Genomic DNA, 22949 nt, shown 5'->3' with positions numbered 1-22949 from the left:
TTTTTGTAGTTAATTGGAGATAATAGTTTCAAGGACTTTTTAGTCCCAGCTGGCTTTGAACCTTGATTCTCAGATCCCAGCTTCCTGAGTAGCGAGGATGACAAAGCCTGAGCCACTGGTCCCTGGATTTGCTGCTATTTCTTGATTATCTGACTTCTTTTCTTTTTCCCTAGTACTACTACATTATTGCACTTTTATTGGTTATTCAATTTTTTTTTTGTGGGGGGGGGGAGTCTGGTCGTAGGGCCTGAACTCTGGGCCTGGGCGCTGTCCCTCAGCTCTTCAGCTCAAGGGTAGCACTCTACCACTTGAGCCACAGCGCCACTTCTGGCTTTTTTCTTTTTGCTTATGTGGTGCTGAGGAATTGAACCCAGGGCCTCAGGCATGCAAGGCAAGCGCTCTACCACTGAGCCACCTTCCTAGCCCCGTTATTCAATTTTTTATTTCACTCTTTATTAGCATTGTGATTACCTTTCTTACTGTTCTTGTGTGATTAACCTAGATATTACACTATATATTCTTGATATAGTCTACCTTTATTCTTCCTGAGTAATGTGAGAATCTCACACCAGTTTAAATCCTCTTAACACTTTGTTACAAACTGTTATGTTTAGTGATCAGTCCACTTACGATTTCTGCAAGCTAAATAGCTGGTTTAACTTGATCATCCTGCTGTGTTATAGCTATCTTTTGTAGTCTACATTCCTGTTTTTGTATAGATTTCCCTTGCCCTTTCTGTTCCAACCCAGTTTGACTCACAAGTCTCTATTCTTTCCAATTTGAAAGTTAGACCCTTTGGAGCTTTTGGTTATTTGGTCCTGGGGCCTGAGCTTTTGAAGGTTGTTTTATAGCCAGAAGTAGAGCTATGGCTCAAGTGGTAGAACATTAGCCTTTTTAAAAAATTTTTATTTATTTTTTATTGTAAAAATACTGTACAGAGGGGACAACATTAGCCTTGAGCAAAAAACAAAAAAAAAAAAACAACTCAGGGTTGGAAGCATACGCAGTTGGTAGAATGCTACTCAGTGAGCAAAACCGTCAGGTACTGAGTCCAAGTCCTGGTCTTGTGCCAAAGAAAAACAAAAACAAAAAGGAAAAAAAAACAAAACTCCGAGACAGCACCCAGGCCATGAGTTCAAGCTCCAGGACTGGCATGGGGAAAAAAAGTTATTTGTAATTAAGACAAAGATGTTACCAAACTGTTTTTCTTCTTAATTAGCTCACATTTCCCTTCTTCCATTAAGTTGCTGACACATCAAGTCTTCTGAAAAATCTCAAACTTCTAAAATTTAATAAGGTATTCAAGTGAGAAGTTTCCAGTGGGAGGAAGGTCATGGGGGAAAAAAAGCAAACCCTAAGATAATTTCTTTTTTTTACACCTATCTCATCCTTTTTACAAAGTATCTCAGCCAATATGTGTTAAATGAAAACTCCAAAAATAGAGGTAATCCTGGCCATCAGATAGAAATGTGCAATACTGATATTTATGGATCCTTATTACACAATTCCCACAATGCATGTTGTTGGAAAGTTTTTCTTGGGGGCGGGGGGTGAACAAGACTCTATGTGTTTTCCCAGTCTCCACCATTTCATATGACGGCTCACCGAGGCTAGAAGCAGACACTGTAGTTATAAAATAATATTGAGATCTAGTCCTCTTATTATGTAAAGACATGATGTAAGCAGGTCATAGCTATGGTATGATGATGTGGAATCTGGGCACATCCCCCCCCCAGTTTTGAGAATGAGTATCTGCTAAATCTAAGGGTGATTTTTACTCAAGAGACCTTCCTTTTGGCTCCCCAACCTTTCGACCGCTCACTCTTTTGCCAGTGTTAGAGATTTGCTTTCTTCTGTCTTATGTAGTGATTTGTCTTATGCATGATTTGTGAAAGACAAAGTGAGCCTCCAATTCTTATGGTTAAAAGCAACAGTGTTGTGCTATGAATGAACCGAGCTATCTACTTAGGGAGCAATTGCCATGGTCTGCCTCTGCTTATCTAACCATGGCGGGAAGGGCTCTCATCTCTCATGAGCTGATACATACCGAAACAAGCATCCCAAATCAGGTGGCAGGGTACTGGTTTATAATGAGAACTGAAACTGAGTTTTTATTTATTTATTTATTTATGGTCCGGTCGTGGGGCCTGAACTCTGGGCCTGGGTGCTATCCCTCAGCTCTTCAGCTCAAGGCTAGCGCTCTACCACTTGAGCCACAGTGCCACTTCCGGCTTTTTTCTTATGTGGTGCTGAGGAATCGAACCCAGGGCCTCAGGCATGCAAGGCAAGCGCTCTACCACTGAGCCACCTTCCCAGCCCGAAACTGAGTTCTTAGACTCCAGACCCAAACTCCAGGAGTTTTGTATGTCAGGTCTGGCCTCTCATCCTCATATGTCAAATAATTTGTTATGGTGAAGGGCAGAAAAAGACTGATTCTTTGGCGGCCATGAGAGGACAGCACTTTAGTCTATCTTCAGCCATCTTCAGGGGTGCAGACATTGGCTTCAGGTTAAATAGGGAAAATTGAGGGAGGCAGAGTGGGAAAGGGATGTAGAGCTAAAACAGCCCCAGCTCACAGGTGTGTTCTGAGGGGGTTAGAGGTGACTGAGCCAGTCTCTTGTTCACTATCTCCAGATCACTCAGGTAAGGTGTTAACCTTCCTGTTAGCCGGGCACTGGTGGTTCACGCCTGTAATCCTAGCTTCTCAGGAGGCTGAGATTTGAAGATATCGGTTCAAAGCCACACCGGCAGAAAAGTTGTTCAAAGCCACCCCTGGCAGAAAAGTCCCTGGGAGACTCTTTCTTATCTCCAATGAACCACTCAAAAACTGGAAGTGGAGCTGTGGCTCAAAGTGGTAGAGCACTAGCCTTGAGCATAAGAGGTTAGGGACAGCGACCAGACCTGGAATTCAAGCCCCACCATCACCACCACCAACAACAAAATAATAATAACAATGTTCCTGAATTCCAAGATGGCTACAAAGTGGGTGTGGGAGAGGATGGCTCAGGACATAGGACACAGATACAGAGTGAGGAATTGGAGATGCCCAGCTGCTGCTCTGCTCCCAGTAAATGGATGGGCCCAAGTCAGGAGTCAATTTCTCAGCAAGAAGAGGGGGTGGGGGCAGCTTTTGAAGTCGACTGAGTTAACGTGAGCCAGGCATTCTCTTTCCCTGTAGATAGACATGGAGAGGAGGCGCTTGTCATCAGATGCTATTTAGTGCCTATGGAGAAAAGAAAAAAATATGTGGTTTGGGTGCATCTGTGCCTGGCCTGATAGGTTTATTTCCACGAGGGGAATAGTCTTGGGTGGCATGGAATGTGGATGTCTCCTGCTGCACTTGCCTTTCTGCCTTGTGTGCTTACGTAGTCTTGCTGACCTTTGCCCCTGCACCCTGCCTGTCCTGGGTTTCCTTGCAGACCAGCAGCTTCTCGGGTCAGTCAGTGGACTGTTTGTCAGTCAGTGGTTTGGTTTGGTTTGGTTTGGTTTGGGTTGGGTTGGGTTTTGTGCCTGGGGCTTAAACTCAGGGTATGGGTACTTTCCCTGAGTTTTTTGCTAATGGCTGGTGCTTACCATTTGAGCCACAGCTTCACTCCTGGCTTTTTGCTGGTTCATTGGAAATAAGAGTCCCATGGACTCCTTGCCCAGGCTGGCTTCGAACAGCTATCCTTAGACCTCAGCCCCTTGAGTACCTTAGCTAGGATTCTAGGCGTGAGCCACCAGTGGCCAGCGTTCTAATCCATACTTAGCCAGTCTTCTTATTTAAGGGAACTTTGCTTTGTTCAGCTTTAAATTTGTAATTCAATCTGAATGTAGTCTTTTCTCCTTTTGTTCTAAGCATTAAGTACGTACTTAGTACATTACACATAGATGACATGTATTAAATGCAGATCCTTACTTACATTTTTATGTGCCCTTAAAGAAGTATTCAAGAATATTATTCTTGTGGCTCCATTCTACATCAGCCTTAGAGAAAGTGCAGAAATGGGAAATCCTGAAGGGTTCTTTCATGCTGGAGTGGTCATCGGAGACCCCTCCTCAGATAAGAATGATAGGCTTGGGCAGAGAGGAGTAATGCTAAGAGAAAGTGCCAGAGAATGGCTGCCAGCAGGCGTGAGCAGGGAGTGGGCACTTGGGGGAAGGCCTCTCACTGGGAGCCGGCCTGTTGTCATGGCTTGGGGCCTGTGGACAGGCCCTGACCACTGCCACCACACAAAGCCTGCAGGAGAACCCGCGGCTGGAGAGATGACCATCGGGAGCAGAGGTGAGATGAGCAGGAGGAGAAATGGGATTGATGCAGAGTCACACTTCAGGATGGAGATCAAGTACTCTGAATGGGCAGATCACCTGATATGTGATTTTTATTTTATATTTATTTTTGTGCTGATCCTAGAGCTTGAACTCAGGGCCTGAGTGCTGTCCCAGAGCTTTATTGCTCAAGGTTAGTGCTCTTACCACGTGAGCCACAGCTCTAATTTTGGCTTTTTTGGTGGTTTATTGGAGATAAGAGCCTCATGGGCTTTCCTCCCTGGGCTATCTTCAAGCCACGTTCCTCAAATCTCAGCCTCCTGTGTAGCTAGGATTATAAGATTTTTGTATATAGTTTTACGTTATAGCCAATCAAATACTCTACATATGTATGTTTTCTAAAGTTTTGCAAATAAATTTCAGAAAACTAAAAACTAGACTTTTAGTGTGCCAAAATGTGCATGATTGGGCTGGTAAGGTGGCTTAATGGTAGAGTGCTTGCCTAACATGCATGAAGCCCTGGGTTCGATTCCTCAGTACCACATAAACAGAAAAAGCCGGAAGTGGCGCTATGGCTCAAGTGGTAGAGTGCTAGCCTTGAACAAAAGCAGCTCAGGGACCAAGTGCCCAGGCCTTGAGTTCAAGGCCCAAGACTGGCAAAAAAAAAAAAAATTGTATGATTAAGTTGGAGATGAAGTCTGGGAGTAAAGGACGTGGTTAGCATGCACAAGGCCTGGGGGTGCATGCTAAATTTTTTTTTCATCATCCCATGTTGTGTTCATTTCCACCATATCTAAACTTAGTTTGTTTGTTTGTTTTTTTGGGTCCGGTCATGGGGCCTGAACTCTGGGCCTGGGCGCTGTCCCTCAGCTCTTCAGCTCAAGGCTAGCACTCTACTACTTGAGCCACAGCGCCACTTCTGGCTTTTTTCTTTTTGCTTATGTGGTGCTGAGGAATCGAACCCAGGGCCTCAGGCATGCAAGGCAAGCGCTCTACCACTGAGCCACCTTCCCAGCCCCCATATCTAAACTTAGTAAAGCAGTGTGAACTCAGGCCAGAGCTCATATTGAACCTCTTCCTTGGCTATGCTAAGTGTTGAGACCTATGGCCCCATCATGTTATCCCACAATCCTGTCAGGCAGGTAGGAGATTGCACAAGGAAGTAACTTATTTTAAGCCTTTGCTAGGCTACCATATGCCTGGCTTGCTTCTGTTTGGTGGGAACTGGTGTCCTAATGACACTATAAGAAAGAGACATTATCAGCAGAAATGTATATATCTGTGTCACTTTAGATCATGATTCTTCTCCTCACTTGAATGCATTCTTCCCAAAACACTCTGTTCACATTGAAGAATAAAGGTCAGGCTTGTCAAATGCCTTTCTTTCCCAGTGATTTTTGGCATTTAACTTTTCCTGCAGGAAAAGAGTGGAGAGAAGTAGAACCTGATGGCTCCAGTCATGTGGTCCTATTTTTTTAATTATTTTTATTTTTTTGCTGGTCATGGGGCCTGAACTCTGGGCCTGGGCGCTGTCCTTCAGCTCTTCAGCTCAAGGCTAGCGCGCTACCACTTGAGCCACAGCACCACTTCCTGCTTTTTTTATGTGGTGCTGAGGAATCGAACCCAGGGCCTCATGCATGCGAGGCAAGCACTTTACCACCAAGCCACCTTCCCAGCCCCTTAAATTTTTTTTGAGATGACTTTTCTGAAGAATGCAATACACACATGGGAGGAATTGACCCGTAGGACATTGTGATTCTGAAAGAAGTCACATCTTTCAATTTTATATTCTTAGTCATTCAAGATAAAAGAAACCTCAAATGTATAATTCTTGTGGTTTTGTGGTGGTTTTCTGCTTTTGTTTTGGTTTTGGTTTTGTATGCCAGTCCTAGGACTTGAACTCAGGGTCTGGGGCTGTCCCTGAACTTTTCAGTATAAGGCTAGTACTTTACCACTTGAACCACAGCTCTACTGCTGGGATTTTTAGTCTTATTTTTTATTTTGGGGGCTCAATTGGAGATAGAGTTTCATGGGCTTACCTATCCAGGCTGGCTTTGAACCATGATCCTCAGATCTCAGCTTCCTGAGTAGCTAGGATTACTGGCATGAGCCACTGGCAACTGCCATAGTGAAAATGCTTGATCTAAGGTAAATCATTTGGTCCAAAGTTGTCTGTATTCTCCCTGCATAGTCTGTTCCTGCAAACATGTTTGAAGATCATTTTCAGAGTCATCGGTAGGATAGCACACAGTGCCCAGAGGCCCTGAGATGTTAGAAAATTCCAGCTGAAATGCAGTGTGTAGGGCTCGGCTGCCCTCCGCTGGAGCCACACAGTCTAGATGGGGCATACAAATATAGTCAGATCATACAAATATTGATCATACATATAGAATCTGAGCATATACATATAAATGAAGCTGACAGAAGTTGTTTGACTCCTTAATTAGTGAGGAAACCAGTAAGATGCTATAACCAGCTCTAAGAACAATTCAAGCGGCAGACATATTCTTGCTGGCAAGAATTTGCAAAACTGGCCAGGCGCTGGTGGCTCACGCCTGTCATCCTAGCTACTCACTGAGATCTCAGGATCACGGTTCAAAGCCAGCCCTGGAAGGAAAGTCTGTGAGACTCTTATATCCAATAAACCACTAGAAAAGCGGAAGTGGTGCTGTGGTTCAAGAGGTAGAGCACTCGCCTTGAGCTGAAGAGTGCAGGGACAGCGCCCAAGCTCCACAAGTGACAAAAACAAGAAACAAAGACAAAAACAAAAGCAAGTAATCATTTGTATTACTATATATTTCCCTTATAGTTGGAAAGATACAAGCATTCTTTTTTTGTTGTTGTTGTTGGTCATGGGGCTTGAACTCTGGACCTGGGTACTGTCCCTCAGCAATTCAGCTCAAGGTGAGTGTTCTTCCACTTGAGCCATACCACCACTTCTGGTTTTCTGGTGGTTTATTGGAGATAAGAGTCTCATGGACTTTCCTGCCTGGGCTGGCTTTGAATCTCGATTACAGCCATGAGCCACTGGCGCCCGGCCACAAGCATTCTTTCTTTCTTTCTTTATTTTTTTGTCAGTCGTGGGGCTTGAACTCTGGGCCTGGGCGCTGTCCCTCAGCTCTTCAGCTCAAGGTGAGCACTCTACCACTTGAGCTACAACGCCACTTCTGGTTTTCTGGTGGTTTATTGGAGATAGGAGTCTCACGGTCTCTCCTGCCAGGGCTGGCTTTGAACCGTGATCCTCAGATCTCAGCCTCCTGAGTAGCTAGGATTACAGGCGTGAGCCACCAGCGCCCGGCTACAAGCATTCTTTATTTGGTCAGTACAGACGGTGCTTGGGTAAGGCACCCAGTGAACTTAATGTCTATTTCAGTCTTTCATAGTTTTTCATGACAGTCTCCCAGGTTACAGTGGTCATAATCTCAGAGATTCTTTCTAATCATAAGAAGTGCTGCTGTGGGGCAGCCGTGAGTGTAGGAAGAATGTTAATATACTTCACCTTGACTTTGCACATTTTAGCCAGTCACTACTGAATCCCCTGGGAGGTCACCAAATCCACCTGGAAGCTTTCATAGAAAACCTTGCAGTGGACTTTTAAAAAGGTTAGAAAACCAAGCTGAAAGAGCTTCCCACCAGATTTTGCCTGTAGTAGCTAAATTTGGGTAAGTTCCTCTTGTCTTGAAATCCCCTAGATTTATCATAAAGTTCTGGCCTGCCACTCAGTGAGCTTTCTACCTTCTAGGAATAGAAGCCAGATTCCAAACCAGTGTTTGTTCTGTAGCTGTATGATCTGTAAGTACAGGCAATGGTTGGCTTTACCTAGTTCACTGAAAACCCTTCCCAGCTTATGCCTTGATGGCCCAGATAATTTATCCAGTCCTTTTTCACTTTTTACTTTTTTCTGGTTTCTTTTTTCTTTTTTTTTTTTTTTTTTCCAGTCCTGGGCTTCAACCTGTCCCTGAGCCCTTTTGTATTCAAGGCTAGCATTCTGCCACTTAGGCCACAGTGCCACTTCTGGCTTTTTCTAAGTAGTTTATTGGAAATAAGAGTCATGGACTTTTCTGCCCAGCTGCTTCAAACTGTGATCCTCAGATCTCAGCCTCCTGAGTAGCTAAGATTACAGGTGTGAGCTACTAGCACCTGACTTCTTTTTTATTTTTTGAGACAGAGCCTTGCTAGGTAGCTTAGGCTGGCCTCTTTAACTCAAGAACCTACTGCTTGGATTAGAGGGGTGTCCTACCCTGCCTGATCAAGTTTTATCCTAAGTAGAAAGTGGGGGAAGAGCCTTTTTGAAAATACGGAAATAATTATATTCCCAAGGAGACTCCATTTTGAAATTTAGGACCAAAGAGTTTTCAATGAAAATTTGATCAAAAGCATTTTGTTTCCAAGCCGGGCACTGGTGGCTCACATATGCAATCCTAGCTACTCAGGAGGCTGAGATCTGAGGATCACAGTTCAAAGCCAGCCTGGGCAGGAAAGTCTGTGATACTTATCTCCAATAAAGCACTCAGAAAACTGGAAGTGGTGCTGGGGCTCGAGTGGTAGAGTGCTCACCTTGAGCTGAAGAGCTGAGGGACAGTGCCCAGGTCAAGCCCCACAACCGACCAAAAAAAAAAAAAAAAGAATTGTTTCCGTTTATAAAAGCAAGGTTTACTAAAATTGTGTAGGCTGTAGGTAGCATTAGAAGAAAGAAGGTTTTTCCATATCAGGAAAAATAAAGCATGAAAGCATGAGTAGTAATGTGAACAAATACCCATAGCCAGTTTCCTCCTCTGTTCGTCCAGCCCCAGGCTCCTGGTCATTCAGGGCAACGCATGCGCATTCCTCAACAGCTGCTGCTGGCCTGGAGGACACAGGGAAATCTTGACTCAGTTCGTTGGTTTTGCGCACACTGTGTAAACAGTATTATCTCCAAACCCTTATTTGAGTAAGCCTGGGTATATTTAGGTAAAAGAGACTCAAGTAAATTCAGATGTGTGTCTGTGTTCTACTTAATATTATAAGTCAGAAGATATAGCTGTTTTTATTAAACTCAAATTAAGCTATTCTTGTTTACCAAAAATGTATTCTTATACATAGGAATTTGTATTGTTAAAATATTTCTTAGTTTTGGTGAAAAAGAGTTTGAAGTTCAACGTATTTAAAACATGAGAAGCTGGGTGTTGGTAGCTCATGCCTGTCATCTTAGCTGCATGGGAGGCTGATTTTGAGGATCACAGCTCAAGGCCAGCATGGGCAGGAAAGTCTGTGAGACCCTTATCTCCAATTAAGCACAAAAAAACTCCCCCCCAAAAACAAAAACTGAAATGGGGCTATGGCTCAAATGGTAGAGCACTAGCCTTGAACAGAAAAACTCAAGTCTTAGGTCCTAGGTCCAAAAGTTCAAGTCCCATGAATGACAAAAAATATATATATATTGAATTTCAGTTTATTTATTTTTTTTGGGGGGGGGTCCAGTCATAGGGCCTGAACTCTGGGCCTGGGCACTGTCCCTCAGCTCTACAGCTCAAGGCTAGCGCTCTACCACTTGAGCCACAGTGCAACTTCTGGCTTTTTTCTGTGGTGCTGAGGAATCGAACCCAGGGCCTCATGCATGCAAGGCAAGCACTCTACCATTGAGCCACCTTCCCAGCCCCTCAGTTTTTTTTTTTTTTTTGTCGGTTGTGGGCCTTGAACTTTGGGCTTGGGCGCTGTCCCTCAGCTCTTCAGCTCAAGGCGAGAGCTCTACCACTTGAGCCACAGTGTCACTTCTGGTTTTCTAGTGGTTTATTGGAGATAAGAGTCTCATGGAGTTTCCTGCTGGGGCTGGCTTTGAATTTCTTTATTCTAGAAATTTGGGTGCTATGAAGTATCTGTCAGTCAGAACAGAGCTTTCTAAATCTGAGAGCCCATGCAATGATTTATTAATATCTTCTGTAGATAGATGCCTTCCTCCTCAGCCTTTCTGAGTTTCGATGTATGGAGATGGAAAGGATTTAAAGCTTCTGATCTGTATATTTGGTACAAGTCAGGAGTAAACACAGAGCTGGGTGCTGTAGTTCACGCCTGTAATCACAGGAGATATTACTACTCAGGAGATTGAGATCTGAGGATCAAGGTTCAAAACCATCCTGGGCAGGAAAGTCCATGAGACTCTTATCTCCAATGAACCACCAGAAAATCGGAAGTGATGCTGTGGTAGTAGAGCACTAGCCTTGAGCAAAAGAGCTCAGAGACAGTGCCCAGGCCCAGAGTTCAAGGCCTAAACCCCACAAAAAGAAAGTAAACAGAGAAACATAAAATTTCACTGAATTTAGTAACCAACAGATGTGATATTTTTAATCCACTTGAGCTTAAACAAAAGGACAAATAGAGAAACAATTTTCTCCCAGTCTAACCAGATTTTCTATCATCTCTCAGCCAACAAAGAACAGGTCTCTATCATCATCTGTCTACTGAGCTCTGAAACAGTCGATGTATAACAGCTGGGTATAGTGGCTCCTGCTTATAATGCTAGCTACAAGGGAGGCAGAGATGGGGAGGATTCCACCAAGACAAAAAATTCATGAGAAACCATCTCAATCAATAAGCTGGGCACAGTGTTCCACCCCTATGATTGCAGCTACTTGGGAGGCACAGATTGGGCCAGCCCAGAAGAGCTCATAGAACTCTTATCTCAACAGAAAGTCTGGGAACTCTGGTTCATGCTAGTAATCCCAACTACGGTGGAAAGCGTAAGTAGGAGGATCACAGTCCAGGCAAATCTGGGTAAAGTAGAAAAATAACCCAAGCAAGAAGAATTGGAGGGGGCTGGGAAGGTGGCTCAGTGGTAGAGTGCTTGCCTTGCATGCATGAGGCTCTGGGTTCGATTCCTCAGCACCACATAAGCAAAAAGAAAAAGCCGCAAGTGGCGCTGTGGCTCAAGTGGTAGAGCGCTAGCCTTGAGCTGAAGAGCTGAGGGACAGCGCCCAGGCCCAGAGTTCAGGCCCCAGGACCGGACACCCCCCCCCAAAAAAAAAGAAGAGTTGGAGGTGTGGATCAGCAGTAGAGTGCCTGCTGAGCAGATGTAAAGCTGTGTGTACAAAGCCCATTTCCCACACACAATAATTACACACATACACACACATATACACACATACACTTGACAAAGCACTGGCCAATCTGTTCTACTGAACGAATTCATTGAGGACGCTGGGCTCTCTTTGTTAGAGCTAGTCAAAGGTCACAGCTGTTACTGTGCTCCATATTCCTGAGCAGAAAATGGAGTCTTACTGATGATGAAGTTGCCTTCCAAAGGAGATTAGGGATGATAATGAGTTATGAAAGGGATACCCTGAGTTCAGAAGGTGACAGGGAACATCATTTGGAGCATTAGAGCAGGACTTAATCCTCCCAGGGTGGCAATGTGTGGAGCTGCGTGGCACTGAGGGGTTCCTCTTGAACGAGTCAGGTAGAAAAGCAGACCTAAATGTGTATTGCTTTAATTAGCGGCGTGAGAAGCATCATGACTGAGTTTCCTGCCCAGGCTGGCTTCAAACCAAGATCCTCAGATCTCAGCCTTCCGAGTAGCTAGGATGACAGGTATGAACCACTGGTAATGGCTTTAGCCTCTTTTTTTTTTTTTTGTCGGTCGTGGGCTTGAACTCTGGGCCTGGGCGCTGTCCCTCAGCTCTTCAGCTCAAGGCGAGCGCTCTACCACTTGAGCTACAGCGCCACTTCCGGTTTTCTGGTGGTTTATTGGAGATAGGAGTCTCACGGTCTCTCCTGCCCGGGCTGGCTCAGATCCTCAGATCTGATCCTCAGATCTCAGCCTCCTGAGTAGCTAGGATTACAGGCGTGAGCCACCAGCACCCGGCTTTAGCCTCTTTTTTAAGTTTTGCTGTAAACATGGTAAAGTCAAGGAAGATCGACCAATTGTTCTGCTGTGAATACTAGCGAAGCGTCTTTCATCTGGGTGAGATTCTGGAGAGAAAGCCCTCACAAACACAGGCCTACACAGAACGGCTGGTTCATGCATTTGCACCTGCTCTTCTGATCCACACACAAGACTGTTCTCTACTACCTGTAAATTTATTCTAAAAATCAATGCATGCTTTGATGTTTGATAAAGCATTTGGCACAGTGCTAAAAGTGAACGCAGGGGAGGAAAAGGACTTTGTTCTAATCTACATCACAGAGGTGTTGGGGATGGTTTTCTTTGAATGGTAACCATCTCCTAACTTGAGAGGTGCAAAGGCTGAATTCTTACCTAAAGGGGACCCAGGACCAGCTGATCTTAACTGCAGTCCTCAGATCTCAGCCTCCTGAGTAGCTGGGATTACAGGTGTGAGCCCCAGTGCCGGGCCCTGAGTTCAAGCCCCATGACTGACTGTTACTCCTACTACTACTAATAATAATAACAATAATAAGAATAGCAGCACACTGGATGATTAGCATGTTCTTCACCTTGGCTAGCACTCATTTTCCTTAGCATTTCATTCTATGCAGTGCAACAGAGTACAGTGACTTGTCCCAGATGGCACAGCCAGCAAGCAGGAGAAGCACAGGATTTCCTTTGCCTTTCTGTAAGCTCTGATCTGACTGGTTACACAATCACAAGAGGGGCTTGTGTTTTCCCCTTGACTGTGACTGAGGCCCCATGGTGCTTAGCTGTTCCTGCCTGCGCTTGCCCCACCACCCCTTCTCATGCCACGCACGTCACCAGTCCATCAGCTACTTTGTCTTTTTCTCTCTGAAGTTGAATGTCACCTAAACTTTAATCGCCTGAGACACCTAAATAATGACTTTATAGCTTGCCTTTATTCATTCATTTATATTTTTTATATGCTGGTCCTGGGGCTTGGACTCAGGACCTGGGCACTGTCCCTTAGCCTTTTCACTTAGGATTGCTGCTCTACTGCATGAGCCATACTTCCACTCTGGTTTTTCGATGGTTAGTTGATGAGTTTCAAGGATTTTTCTGTCAGGGTTGGCTTTGAACCTCCACCCTCCGATCTCAGCCTTCGGAGTAGCTAGGATTACAGGTTTGAGCCACTCAGACCCTGCCCAAGTTTATAGCTTTTTTTTTTTTTTTTTTTAAAGAAACTTGCCTTATCAAAAGTAATGATAGGAGTTAGAGTTCTGGGATTTTTTTCCCTACAATAGAATACCATTTTAAATATTTTAAATCTTCAGAATCATTTTATAATAGGACAAGGAATTTTTGTGGCTAAAATTTTTCTTGAAAAAAAACTTCTGGGGGCTGGGAAGGTGGCTCAGTGGTAGAGCGCTTGCCTTGCATGCATGAGGCCCTGGGTTCAATTCCTCAACATCACATAAGCAAAAAGAAAAAAGCCGGAAGTGGCGCTGTGGCTCAAGTGGTAGAGCACTAGCCTTGAGCTGAAGAGCTGAGGGACAGTGCCCAGGCCCAGAGTTCAGGCCCCATGACCGGACCCCCCCCCCAAAAAAAAAAAAAAACAACTTTTGGAAAGCACAAATGATTGTTACTGAATTAAGGTATTTAAGGTGTTTATTTTCTTCTTTTGGTGACTCGACATACTTTTTTTCTTTTTGTCCCTCATAGGGCTTGAACTCTGGACCTGGGCACTGTCCCTGAACTCTTTTGCTCAAGGCTAGCACTCTACCACGTAAGCCACAGTGCCACTTCCAGCTTTTTCTGTTTATATGGTACTGAAGAATCAAGCCCAGGGCTTCATGCATGCTAGGCAAGCACTTTACCACTAAGCCATATTCCTAGCCAGTTTATAACTTTTTTTAAAAAAGAAGAAACTTGCCTCATTGAAAGTAATGATACTGTTTCATTTTAGGAGTTAGAGTTCTAGGTTTTTTCCACAATGGAAATTAGATACCATTTTAAATATTTTAAAACCTTAGAATCATTTTACAATAGGACAGGGAATTTTTTTGTGGCTAAAATTTTTCTTGGGGAAAACTTTGGAAAGCACAAAACAATTGTTACTGAATTAAGGTGTCTATTTTCTTCTTTTGGTGACTCTAGACTTTTTTTTTTGGTCAGTTGTGGGACTTGAACTCTGGGCCTACGCATTGTCCCTGAGCTCCTTTTGCTCAAGGCTAGCACTCTACCACTTGAGCCACAGCACCACTTCCAGCTTTTCTGTGATTAACTGGAGATAAAAGTCTCATAGACTTTTCTACCTGGGCTTGGCTCCAAACCACGATTCTCAAATCTCAGCCTCCTGAGTAGCTTGGATTACAGGCATGAGCCACTGGCATTAGGCTTAGATGTACTTTTGAAAACTGAATTTTGAGCTGGTTTCATTAAGTGGGAACATGCCCTTCCCTCTGTGTTTATCTGGTGATAGTGTGTGTGTATTTGTGTGTGTGCGCGCGCGTGTGTGTGCATGCACACCACACACGTACACTGTAGCGCTGAGGATGGAGGCTCAGCCCTTGTTTGTGCTAGGCAAACGTTCTACACTGAACTATATCGTTAGCTTTGTCACCAAACTCTTAAAAGTAACCAGCTGAAAAATATTAGCTAGAACAAGATAATTCTCAATACGGAAAAGCAAATAATAATGCAAGCAGAATGAGCAGATACTACAGTTGCAACCACCTCTGAAGCCAGTGTTGAAGCATGTGGAGAGGCCTGAGGTCAGCGGGGCCGCCATGTGGGAAAGTTAGCACGTGCTCAGGAAGGCACTGTTTGCTACACAGTGAATGAGGGATTGGTTATCTAATACTGGGGTTGGAATTGCCAGTCAGTAATTTTAAGAAGAAAAAATTATATTTAGATTTACAGCTCTCCCCAAAACAATCAAAATCATTTTAGTTGAATTTGAATTACATATGTATAATTATATCATTGGAAATTTAGAAGAGAAGCCGGGGCTGGCGAGGATGTCTGTAGTCTCAGCTACTCAGGAGGCTGAGTCAGGAGAATCCTTTGAGCCAAGAGCTCCAGTGAGACTCCTCACCCTAAAAATAAAGTGGAAGCTGAGCATTGGTCGCTCATGCCTGTCGTCCTAGCTACTCAGGAGGCTGAGATCTGAGGATCACAGTTCAATGCCAGCCCTGGCAGGAAAGTCTCTGAGAGTCTTATCTCCAATTAACCACCAGAAAACCAGAAGTGGCGCTGTGGCTCAAGGTGGTAGAGCAAAAGAGCTCAGAGACAGCACCCAGGTCCTGAGTTCTAGCCCCATGACTGACAAAAATAAAAGAGGAAGAAGAGAAGAAATCTCAAAGAAGACTGAATGTATTTTAATTCTAGAGTTGAAGACATTGAAAAGACTCGAAAAAACTGTGGGATTACCATTGTATTAAAAATAAAAAGGACCATTTTAAAAAACCAGAAAAGACAATAAGTATAAACGAGTGTGCTTGGCGGGAAGTGTCACTCTGTGAGCCTCACAGGAGAATCTTGTCCACTTCCTGCTTACAATTCACCACTTGGGCTGGAGACTGTGTGCTGTCTAGATTAGTGAGTGGAGCGTTGCAGCTCACCTTCCCTGGGATTTTCTCTTTCCAGGTGTGTGGAGAATTACACAGGCGCTCGCTGTGAAGAGGTTTTCCTCCCCAGCCTCAGCGTCCAGAGCAAAAGCAACGTGCCTGCAGGCGTGGTGGCGCTGGCTGTGCTGGTGACCGTGGCCTTTGCAGCCCTCTACTTCCTCTGCAGGTAACGAGAACAATGAGAAAGCAATGGTGCCCTGGGTCACGGACACGCTCTTCACGTGCGGAGGCTCTTCCAGGCCCTCCTTTACATTTAGCAAGCTCTCTCTAACAGTGCCTTAGGACTAGGACATGGTTCAGGTGAGACGAGCCTGCCTAGCCAGCCCGAGGCCCGGTTCAAACCCCAGAACTGAGCTGGACACCGAGGCGGAGATCAGGAGATGCAGGTGGGAAGCCCAGCCTGGGCAGGAGAGTCTGTGAGACTCCGTTTCTATTTAACCAGCAAAAAGCTGTTGAGACCTAGCACAAGTGGTAGAGCACCAGCATGGAGCAAGAAAGCTGAGCAAGAGCTTAACGCTGAGTTCAAGCCCCAGTACACACACACACACACACATACACACACACACACACACACACGCGCGCGCGCAATGAGACCAGGCCATCCTTTACTGTAACATTTTTTTTGATCCATTAGTAGTTGCAGTTGGTTTAAGTGGAAAGTCTTTTGCCCCTTGGTAATAGTAGTTCCATCTCTGAATGAGGCCCAAATGGCACCCTGCTAATGATAAAATCAGGGCTAGAACCAGCAGTGTTTCCTGAAGGCCAAGGGGCATTTAGGAAAAACACAGCATTTTGTTATGGCAGAAATGGTTTGAGTTCATTTTCATTCATGTAAGTTGATCCTTAAAAAAATTGAAGCTGGGCTGGGATGTTGCTTAGTGGTAGAGAGCTTGCCTAGCATGCATGAAGCACTGGATTCGATTCCTCAGTACCACATACACAGAAAAAGCGGGAAATGGTGCTGTTGCTCAAGTGATAGAGTGCTAGCCTTGAGCAAAAGAAGCTCAGGGACAGTGCCTGGGCCCTGAGTTCAGCCCTGGGATGGGCACACATACAAAAAAGCATGAGTTCATTAACCACCCCCTGCCCGCCCCCTCCCCGCTGAGATATCAGCCATGCCCCCTAAGGGAACGGACCAAGAGGCACCTCTCAGCCCCAGGGCGGAGCTTCCTGCACTGTGAGGCTTACTCAATGAAGGGGCGCCCTTTGGGGGGTGGGGCTCAGGTGATTTCCACTAACTATGGAAAGACCTTGAGTCCCCAGATGTGCACATGTCACTTTGTGTTCTGTGACATCGTCTCTCTCTCCTGTCAGGAGGGGGCATCTTCCGAGGTCCCGGTGGAGCCCGTGTGAGGTCAGCCTGGTGGAGGCGGACGGTGCCAGCGCCGGCCACCGTGAGTACAGCCCCGGGCTGTGCCCCAGCTCCGAGGGACACTGAGACATGGTCCTTGCTTACACGGATTTAGGTTAGGTCCATTCAGAAAAGGTGGATTTGCATACTACGAACTATTTTTCACAGGACGATAACTTTTTGTATGTGTGCCAGTCCTGGGGTTCAAACTTATAGCCTGGTCATTCTCCCTGAGCTTCTTTTGCTTCCTACCACTTGAGCCATAGCTCCACTTCTGGCTTTTTTTTTTTTTCTTAGTAGTTAATTGGTGATTAAGGGGCTGGGTATGTAGCCTAGTGGTAGAGTGCTTGCCTAGCATGCATGAAGCCCTGGGTTCGATTCCTCAGCACCACATACACAGAAAAAGCTGGAAGTGGAGCTGAGGCTCAAGTCGTAGAGTGCTAGCCTTGAGCAAAAGAAGCTCAGGGACAGCGCCCAGGCCCTGAGTTCAAGTCCCAGGACTGGCAAAAATAAATAAGTAAAAAAAAATGGAGATTAAGACCCTCACAGACTTTCTTGCCCAGGCTGCCATTGAACCATGATCCTCAGCCTTTTGAGTAGCTGGGATGACAGGCCCCCATGCCTGGCTTATGTTACTTTTGACATAGGTCATGGAGAACACGGAGAGAACACCAAAGTTTTGAACCACATTCCTGTCAACAAAGGCAGAAAATGAAACAGCAAAAGACAACGTAATTTAAATGCCCATCTTTCCTTCCTTGAATAAAAGACCATCATACCACGAAGTTGTCTTTGTGCTGAGAGGATCAGGTGGCCAGGGGCTGGATGCTCATTGGCGCACATGCCACCTGCCAGCAGGGCGGTGGCTCACCAGCTAAGTACTAGGCAAAAATCACTCAAGGAAAGTCCTTAGGAAAACATGGAGGTCTTAGGAAAAATGACAAGAATTACTGTAATGCAAGCAATGTCTGGCAGAGCGCTGTAGAACCCATCTACCGCAATCAGCTATCCACGAAGCTTCAAGAAGAGATGAAGAAGCTATGGTGGGTCTGGGAAGGTGGCTCAGTGGTAGAGCGCTTGCCTTGCATGCATGAGGCCCTGGGTTCAACTCCTCAGCACCACATAAGCAGAAAAAGCCGCAAGTGGCGCTGTGGCTCAAGTGGTAGAGCACTAGTCTACAGCTGAAGAGCTGAGGGTCAGCACCAAGGCCCAGAGTTCAGGCCCCACGACCACCAAAAATCAGAAACAAAAAACTAATGGATAAAAAAAAAAAAACCAAAAAAACAAAACAAAAAAAAAACTAATGGATAGGTCAGAGTTTTCTACTTAAGTTACACCAAAACACAATAAAAACAAAAAAGGAGAAGCAACTTTAAGGAAGTGTGAAGAGTCTGGAAGGGTCACTGCCTGGTCAGGAGCACTGCCTAGCATGACGGCCAGCGGGCTCCCATCAGGCCCCGTGCTGTCCCCACTGCTGCTAGCATCTGAAGTACTCTCCTGTCCACCTGTCATGACTTCACCAACAGAGGTGTAGCGGACAGAAATCAAAGAGCGTCATTTAATTTCTTAAATTGACTATTCGGAGAGAGTTAGACTTAGCCCCAGTTTTATGACGTGCCTGTGAATTTGGTGTCAAACGCAAACCTTATGTCCTTAAGTTCTCCACTGCTGTCTACGTTTTCAGTTTGAGCTCCCATGTTTAAGTCTCGGAGCCATTTTGCTTTGATGTACGGCATTAGTGAAAGGCCTCCACTTATTTGTCAGCTGCATGGTCTCTCTCGTCCACTAATCTTGTTGAAAGAATCGTCCTTCATGAGATGTTCAGGCTCCAGTGAAGAGTCATTTCACTGCAGAGATTTCTCTTGCAGGCTCTGTCTCATCATTCTGAGATTTTGTCTAAATATTAGGATATACTTTTCAGACTGAAAAACAAACCACCCACCCATCGCTGCGATTTTGACTGGGGTTGTGCTGAATCACTAGATCACTCCGAGTAACACTGAGCTTTCCAGCACATGAATGTAGACGGATTTCCACTTATGGCGTTAGTTGCTTTCAGCTATGGTGTGTAGTCCTCACTGTACAAATCTTTCATCTCTTGATTCCTTTGTATGCTAGTGTAAGTTGAACTCACACCGTTCCCCTTTCGGCTTGTCCTTTGTCAGTGAAGAAATGCTCATTTTTGGTGTGGAATGTGACTCTTGTGGCATTGCTAAGTCCACTTCGGTTCTGAGTCTGTTGTGGAATCTTAGGTTTGCCTCACGTGTGCTCCTGTCTCGCATCCTCCTTGCTTGTCTGGATGCCTGCTTTCTTTTCTCTAATGGCTCTGCCAAGAAACTTTGGTACTTGTTGGATGGAAATGGTGGAAGCGAGCACTCTTGTTCAGATGTGGGAAATGTTTCAGGCTTCTGCTTCCAGTTCATTAAGTGGCTTTGATCACAAAGGGGGGTTGAATTGCCTGCATCAGTGAAGATGGCCAAATCTAATGTGGTATAGTGATGGATTTTCATCTTGAACCATCCTTGCATTCTAGAAACCAACCCTATCTTAATATATTTCCTAGTGGTACTGAGGCTTTTTCTGAACCCATGTCCCAAGGGCTGATGATCCACACAGTAATCCCCCTGCATCCACAGGCACACAATCCAAGCCCCCAGGGATGTCTGTAGTTGTCTGGGACCATGTGACACTCTGGCCTGGGACCGGCCACATGCACAGTGGTGATGCCATCCATAATGCTGCCTGGTAACATTGAGCTCTAGTTTGGGGTGCGTGGATTCTGTTTATACAGTGTTGAAATTCACTAGAGATGTTTCACAAACTACATCCCTGCTGCTAAGCAACATGACCATATATACAATATACCTATCATAAAGTTGAATTTACAAATTTGGCACAATTACAGGTTAACATCAGGGGTAGAGAGCTTGCCTTGCATGTGTTCAGACAGGGCCTCCATCCCTGAGTGGTGGCAGTGCTGGTAGGGAGATCGACAATAAAATACAACAGTTATAACATGCTGTAATAAGACAGCTGGCATCACTACTCTTGTGCTTGGGTGCCATTAAGGAGATGCACCCTTGAAAACCACTCCTGTGCTTCATATCACAAATTGACATGTATCTGTTAGATAGTTGCCATCCTATGAGTCACGGCTACACTGAGCTTTGTTCTTCCTGCTCAGATCTGTTTTCTCCTCTACTATTTTTGCCTTGTGTATAGAATTCCTCTGTTGATTCAGTTTTGCTTTTTTGTTTTTTTTGTTTTTGTCAGTTGTGGGGCTTGAACTCTGGGCCTAGACACTGTCCCCTGAGCTCTTTCACTCAAGCCTAGTGCTCTACCACATCGAGCCACAGCTCCACTTCTGGTTTTCTGGTGGTTCATTGGAGATGAGTCTCACAGACTTTCCTGCCCGAGCTGGCTCTGAACTGCAGTCCTTAGAGCTCAGCCTCCTGAGTAGCTAGGATCAGGTATGAGCCACCACAGTCAGCTTGATTCTGGTTTTGTGTAGGATTTTGCTTTTGTGTGTCTCTGTCTACTAGGTCTGTCAGCTGGGCATTACTAGGGACGACAGCTTGTTGGCTAACCTGCTCTGTGGCCTTGCATCTTGAGTGTCTTTCTTGTTGATGGGGGGGGGGGGGCCTTTCCCACAGATCCTCTTTCCTCAAAGCTCGCTGCCTGGTTGGGGTTTGGGTTGGGAAAAGCGGTTACCCATCCATTTGTTACCATCCCTTGCCCCAGGCATCTCCGGATCCTTTACGTTCACAAGCTGTGTCCGTGTTCCATGCCGCACATCAGGTGACAAATGTACAGAGTAATTGCGAGTTAATCCTGTCCTGTTCCTTCCAGTTAGCATGAGAGCTGGGCTTCTGCCTCTGGAATAAGACTATAGGGTGTTCAATGTCTTAACTAGGATGAAGCAAACCTCTGCATTATCTGATCCTTAGAGATGACAGCAAAGAATGTGGACAGTACGGGTCCCCCTCACTTTTCAGGCACACCTCAATTTTGTTTCATGGGACCATTTCTGCAGTTTCACAATGGTTGCTGTCTCTAGGCATTTAGTTTATTATTAGCTAGAACAGTAATAATTCCTCTTTTTTTGCCAGAATTGGGACTCGAACTCAGGGCATGGGCACTATTCCTTAGCCTTTTCACTCAAGATTCCTGCTCTACCACTTGCACACCTCCACTCTAGCTCTTTGCTGGTTAATTGGAGATAAGTCTCAGATTTGTCTTCCCAGGGTTGGCTTCAAACTGCAAACCTCAGATCTCAGCTTCCTGTGTAGCTAGGATTATAGGCGTGAGCTACTAGCACCAGGCCTACTTATATCCCTTTTACGTGTTCTTTTAAGCCAAGCCTTTTAAAATTGTAGCAAATTATACAGCTTTACTGTTGGTGAAATTTCTTGCAGTCCACCTCAAGGCCTCTGAGAGGCAGAGACGACTCGTTCTCATCAGCTCCACTGCTGCCTGTGGTGTGTCAGCATCCATGTTTTCTGCTTACACGAAGGTTGAACACATGACTGACCACACTGTATGTAACAAGAAGTTGTTAAAGGAATCCCGAGGATTAGAGGAGGTTATCCTCTGAGAACGTGTTATATGAGTATTCATCCCTACTGAGGAGTCTGAGATTGGAGGATCTCGATTTGAAGCGAAGCCAGGCAAGAGAGTCGTTGGGACTCTTATCTCCAGTTAACCACCAGAAAACCAGAAATGGCACTGTGGCTCAAGTGGTAGAGCACTCACCCTGAGCTGAAGAGCGGAAGGACACCACCCAGGCTCTGAGTTCAAGACCCACAACCAACCAAACAGTTAAAAAAAAAAAAGGTACAGCTAATCTTAGGCTCATTTTGTCAATATTTTCCATTAAAAAGAATCCCTTTTCCTCTACTGTTCAGCCAACTGCGTTTAATTCTGAGGATTAAAATCTCGCCTTTGCCTTCTATTCCATGTGCCAGCCCTAAAGGACCAGTCTGGGTTGTGTTTAGTTGACCATGTGAACAAAGGGCAGATGACAGAAATAATGGAACAGAAACAGCCACATACAGCTGAAAACACTCACCAACTTTTCTCCGGACTTCCCTTAGAAATTACTACAGCTAAGAAAGTGAATCTTCATTTATCGTTTATAGAAACAGCGAGAACAATCAGTTTAAAAAAAAAAATCGAGAGCAAAGGGACAAAAACAGGCATGTTCACCATCTGCGCTGCACTGTCCTGTCAGAAGGGGCCTGTCACACACATCGCCACTGCATGGACACCGCGTGGACACATGCCTCAGCAAAGGCTCAGAGAGGGGGCTTATTTCAGCCTGTCCCATAAAGATCTGAAGACAGCTGGGCCAGGTCCGCCCTGAACCCCCAGGGTTCCTTTCCTCCCATGGAGCAGTGATGCTTCCTGGGGAGCAGGGAGAGGCTCACAGCCCACAAGGGCAGGAGAAGCTGGCAGCGTTGCACATAGGTGAGGGAGGTTTTGTGCAAAGCAGAAATCTCACCGCACCCCACGGGGCCTGAGGCTCTGTGAAGAGCCACGGCGGGTGCTGAGGCACAGAGCTGCTGTGGTGCTCATTTCAATGATTTGTGTAATGAGAAATTCAAGCTGAAAGATCATTTTATTAGGAGGATTGTGGAATTCACTCGCTAACCCCTGCGGTGCTGAGTTTTCGCTTAGGAAAGCATGAGTTCACTTGCCCAAAGCAGTAAGATTTACGATCTGCATTTCCAGGGGAATTTTTTCTTCTTTTTTATTATTGGCATTAAGACCACAAAATACGGTGGTCTGTTTTTCTGGTCTTGTGATTCCCAGGCACGGACAGGGCAGGAGGAGAGTTGGCTTAGAAAACACTCATCAGTGGTGGCGACGAAGCTGACGAGAGCAACTTTAGAGTACCAAA

The 22949-nt window shown here is 45.3% G+C and overlaps 1 protein-coding gene across 1 annotated transcript in view; it reads left to right on the top strand.

The window, feature by feature from the left end:
- Positions 1-17137, top strand: part of Nrg4 (neuregulin 4) — a 30751-nt gene extending 13614 nt beyond the window's left edge. The window contains exons 3-4 of the mRNA XM_042697746.1: positions 15719-15865; positions 17014-17137. Coding sequence (XP_042553680.1) covers positions 15719-15865; positions 17014-17137 — 271 coding nt within the window. The remainder of the gene's footprint in view (positions 1-15718; positions 15866-17013) is intronic.
- Positions 17138-22949: the final 5812 nt, after the last annotated feature.

The sequence above is a fragment of the Dipodomys spectabilis genome, unplaced genomic scaffold (genome assembly GCF_019054845.1).
Source record: "Dipodomys spectabilis isolate Male_0828 unplaced genomic scaffold, ASM1905484v1 ptg000228l, whole genome shotgun sequence".
Lineage (NCBI taxonomy): Eukaryota > Metazoa > Chordata > Mammalia > Rodentia > Heteromyidae > Dipodomys > Dipodomys spectabilis.
This window is presented reverse-complemented; position numbering and strand designations above follow the sequence as displayed.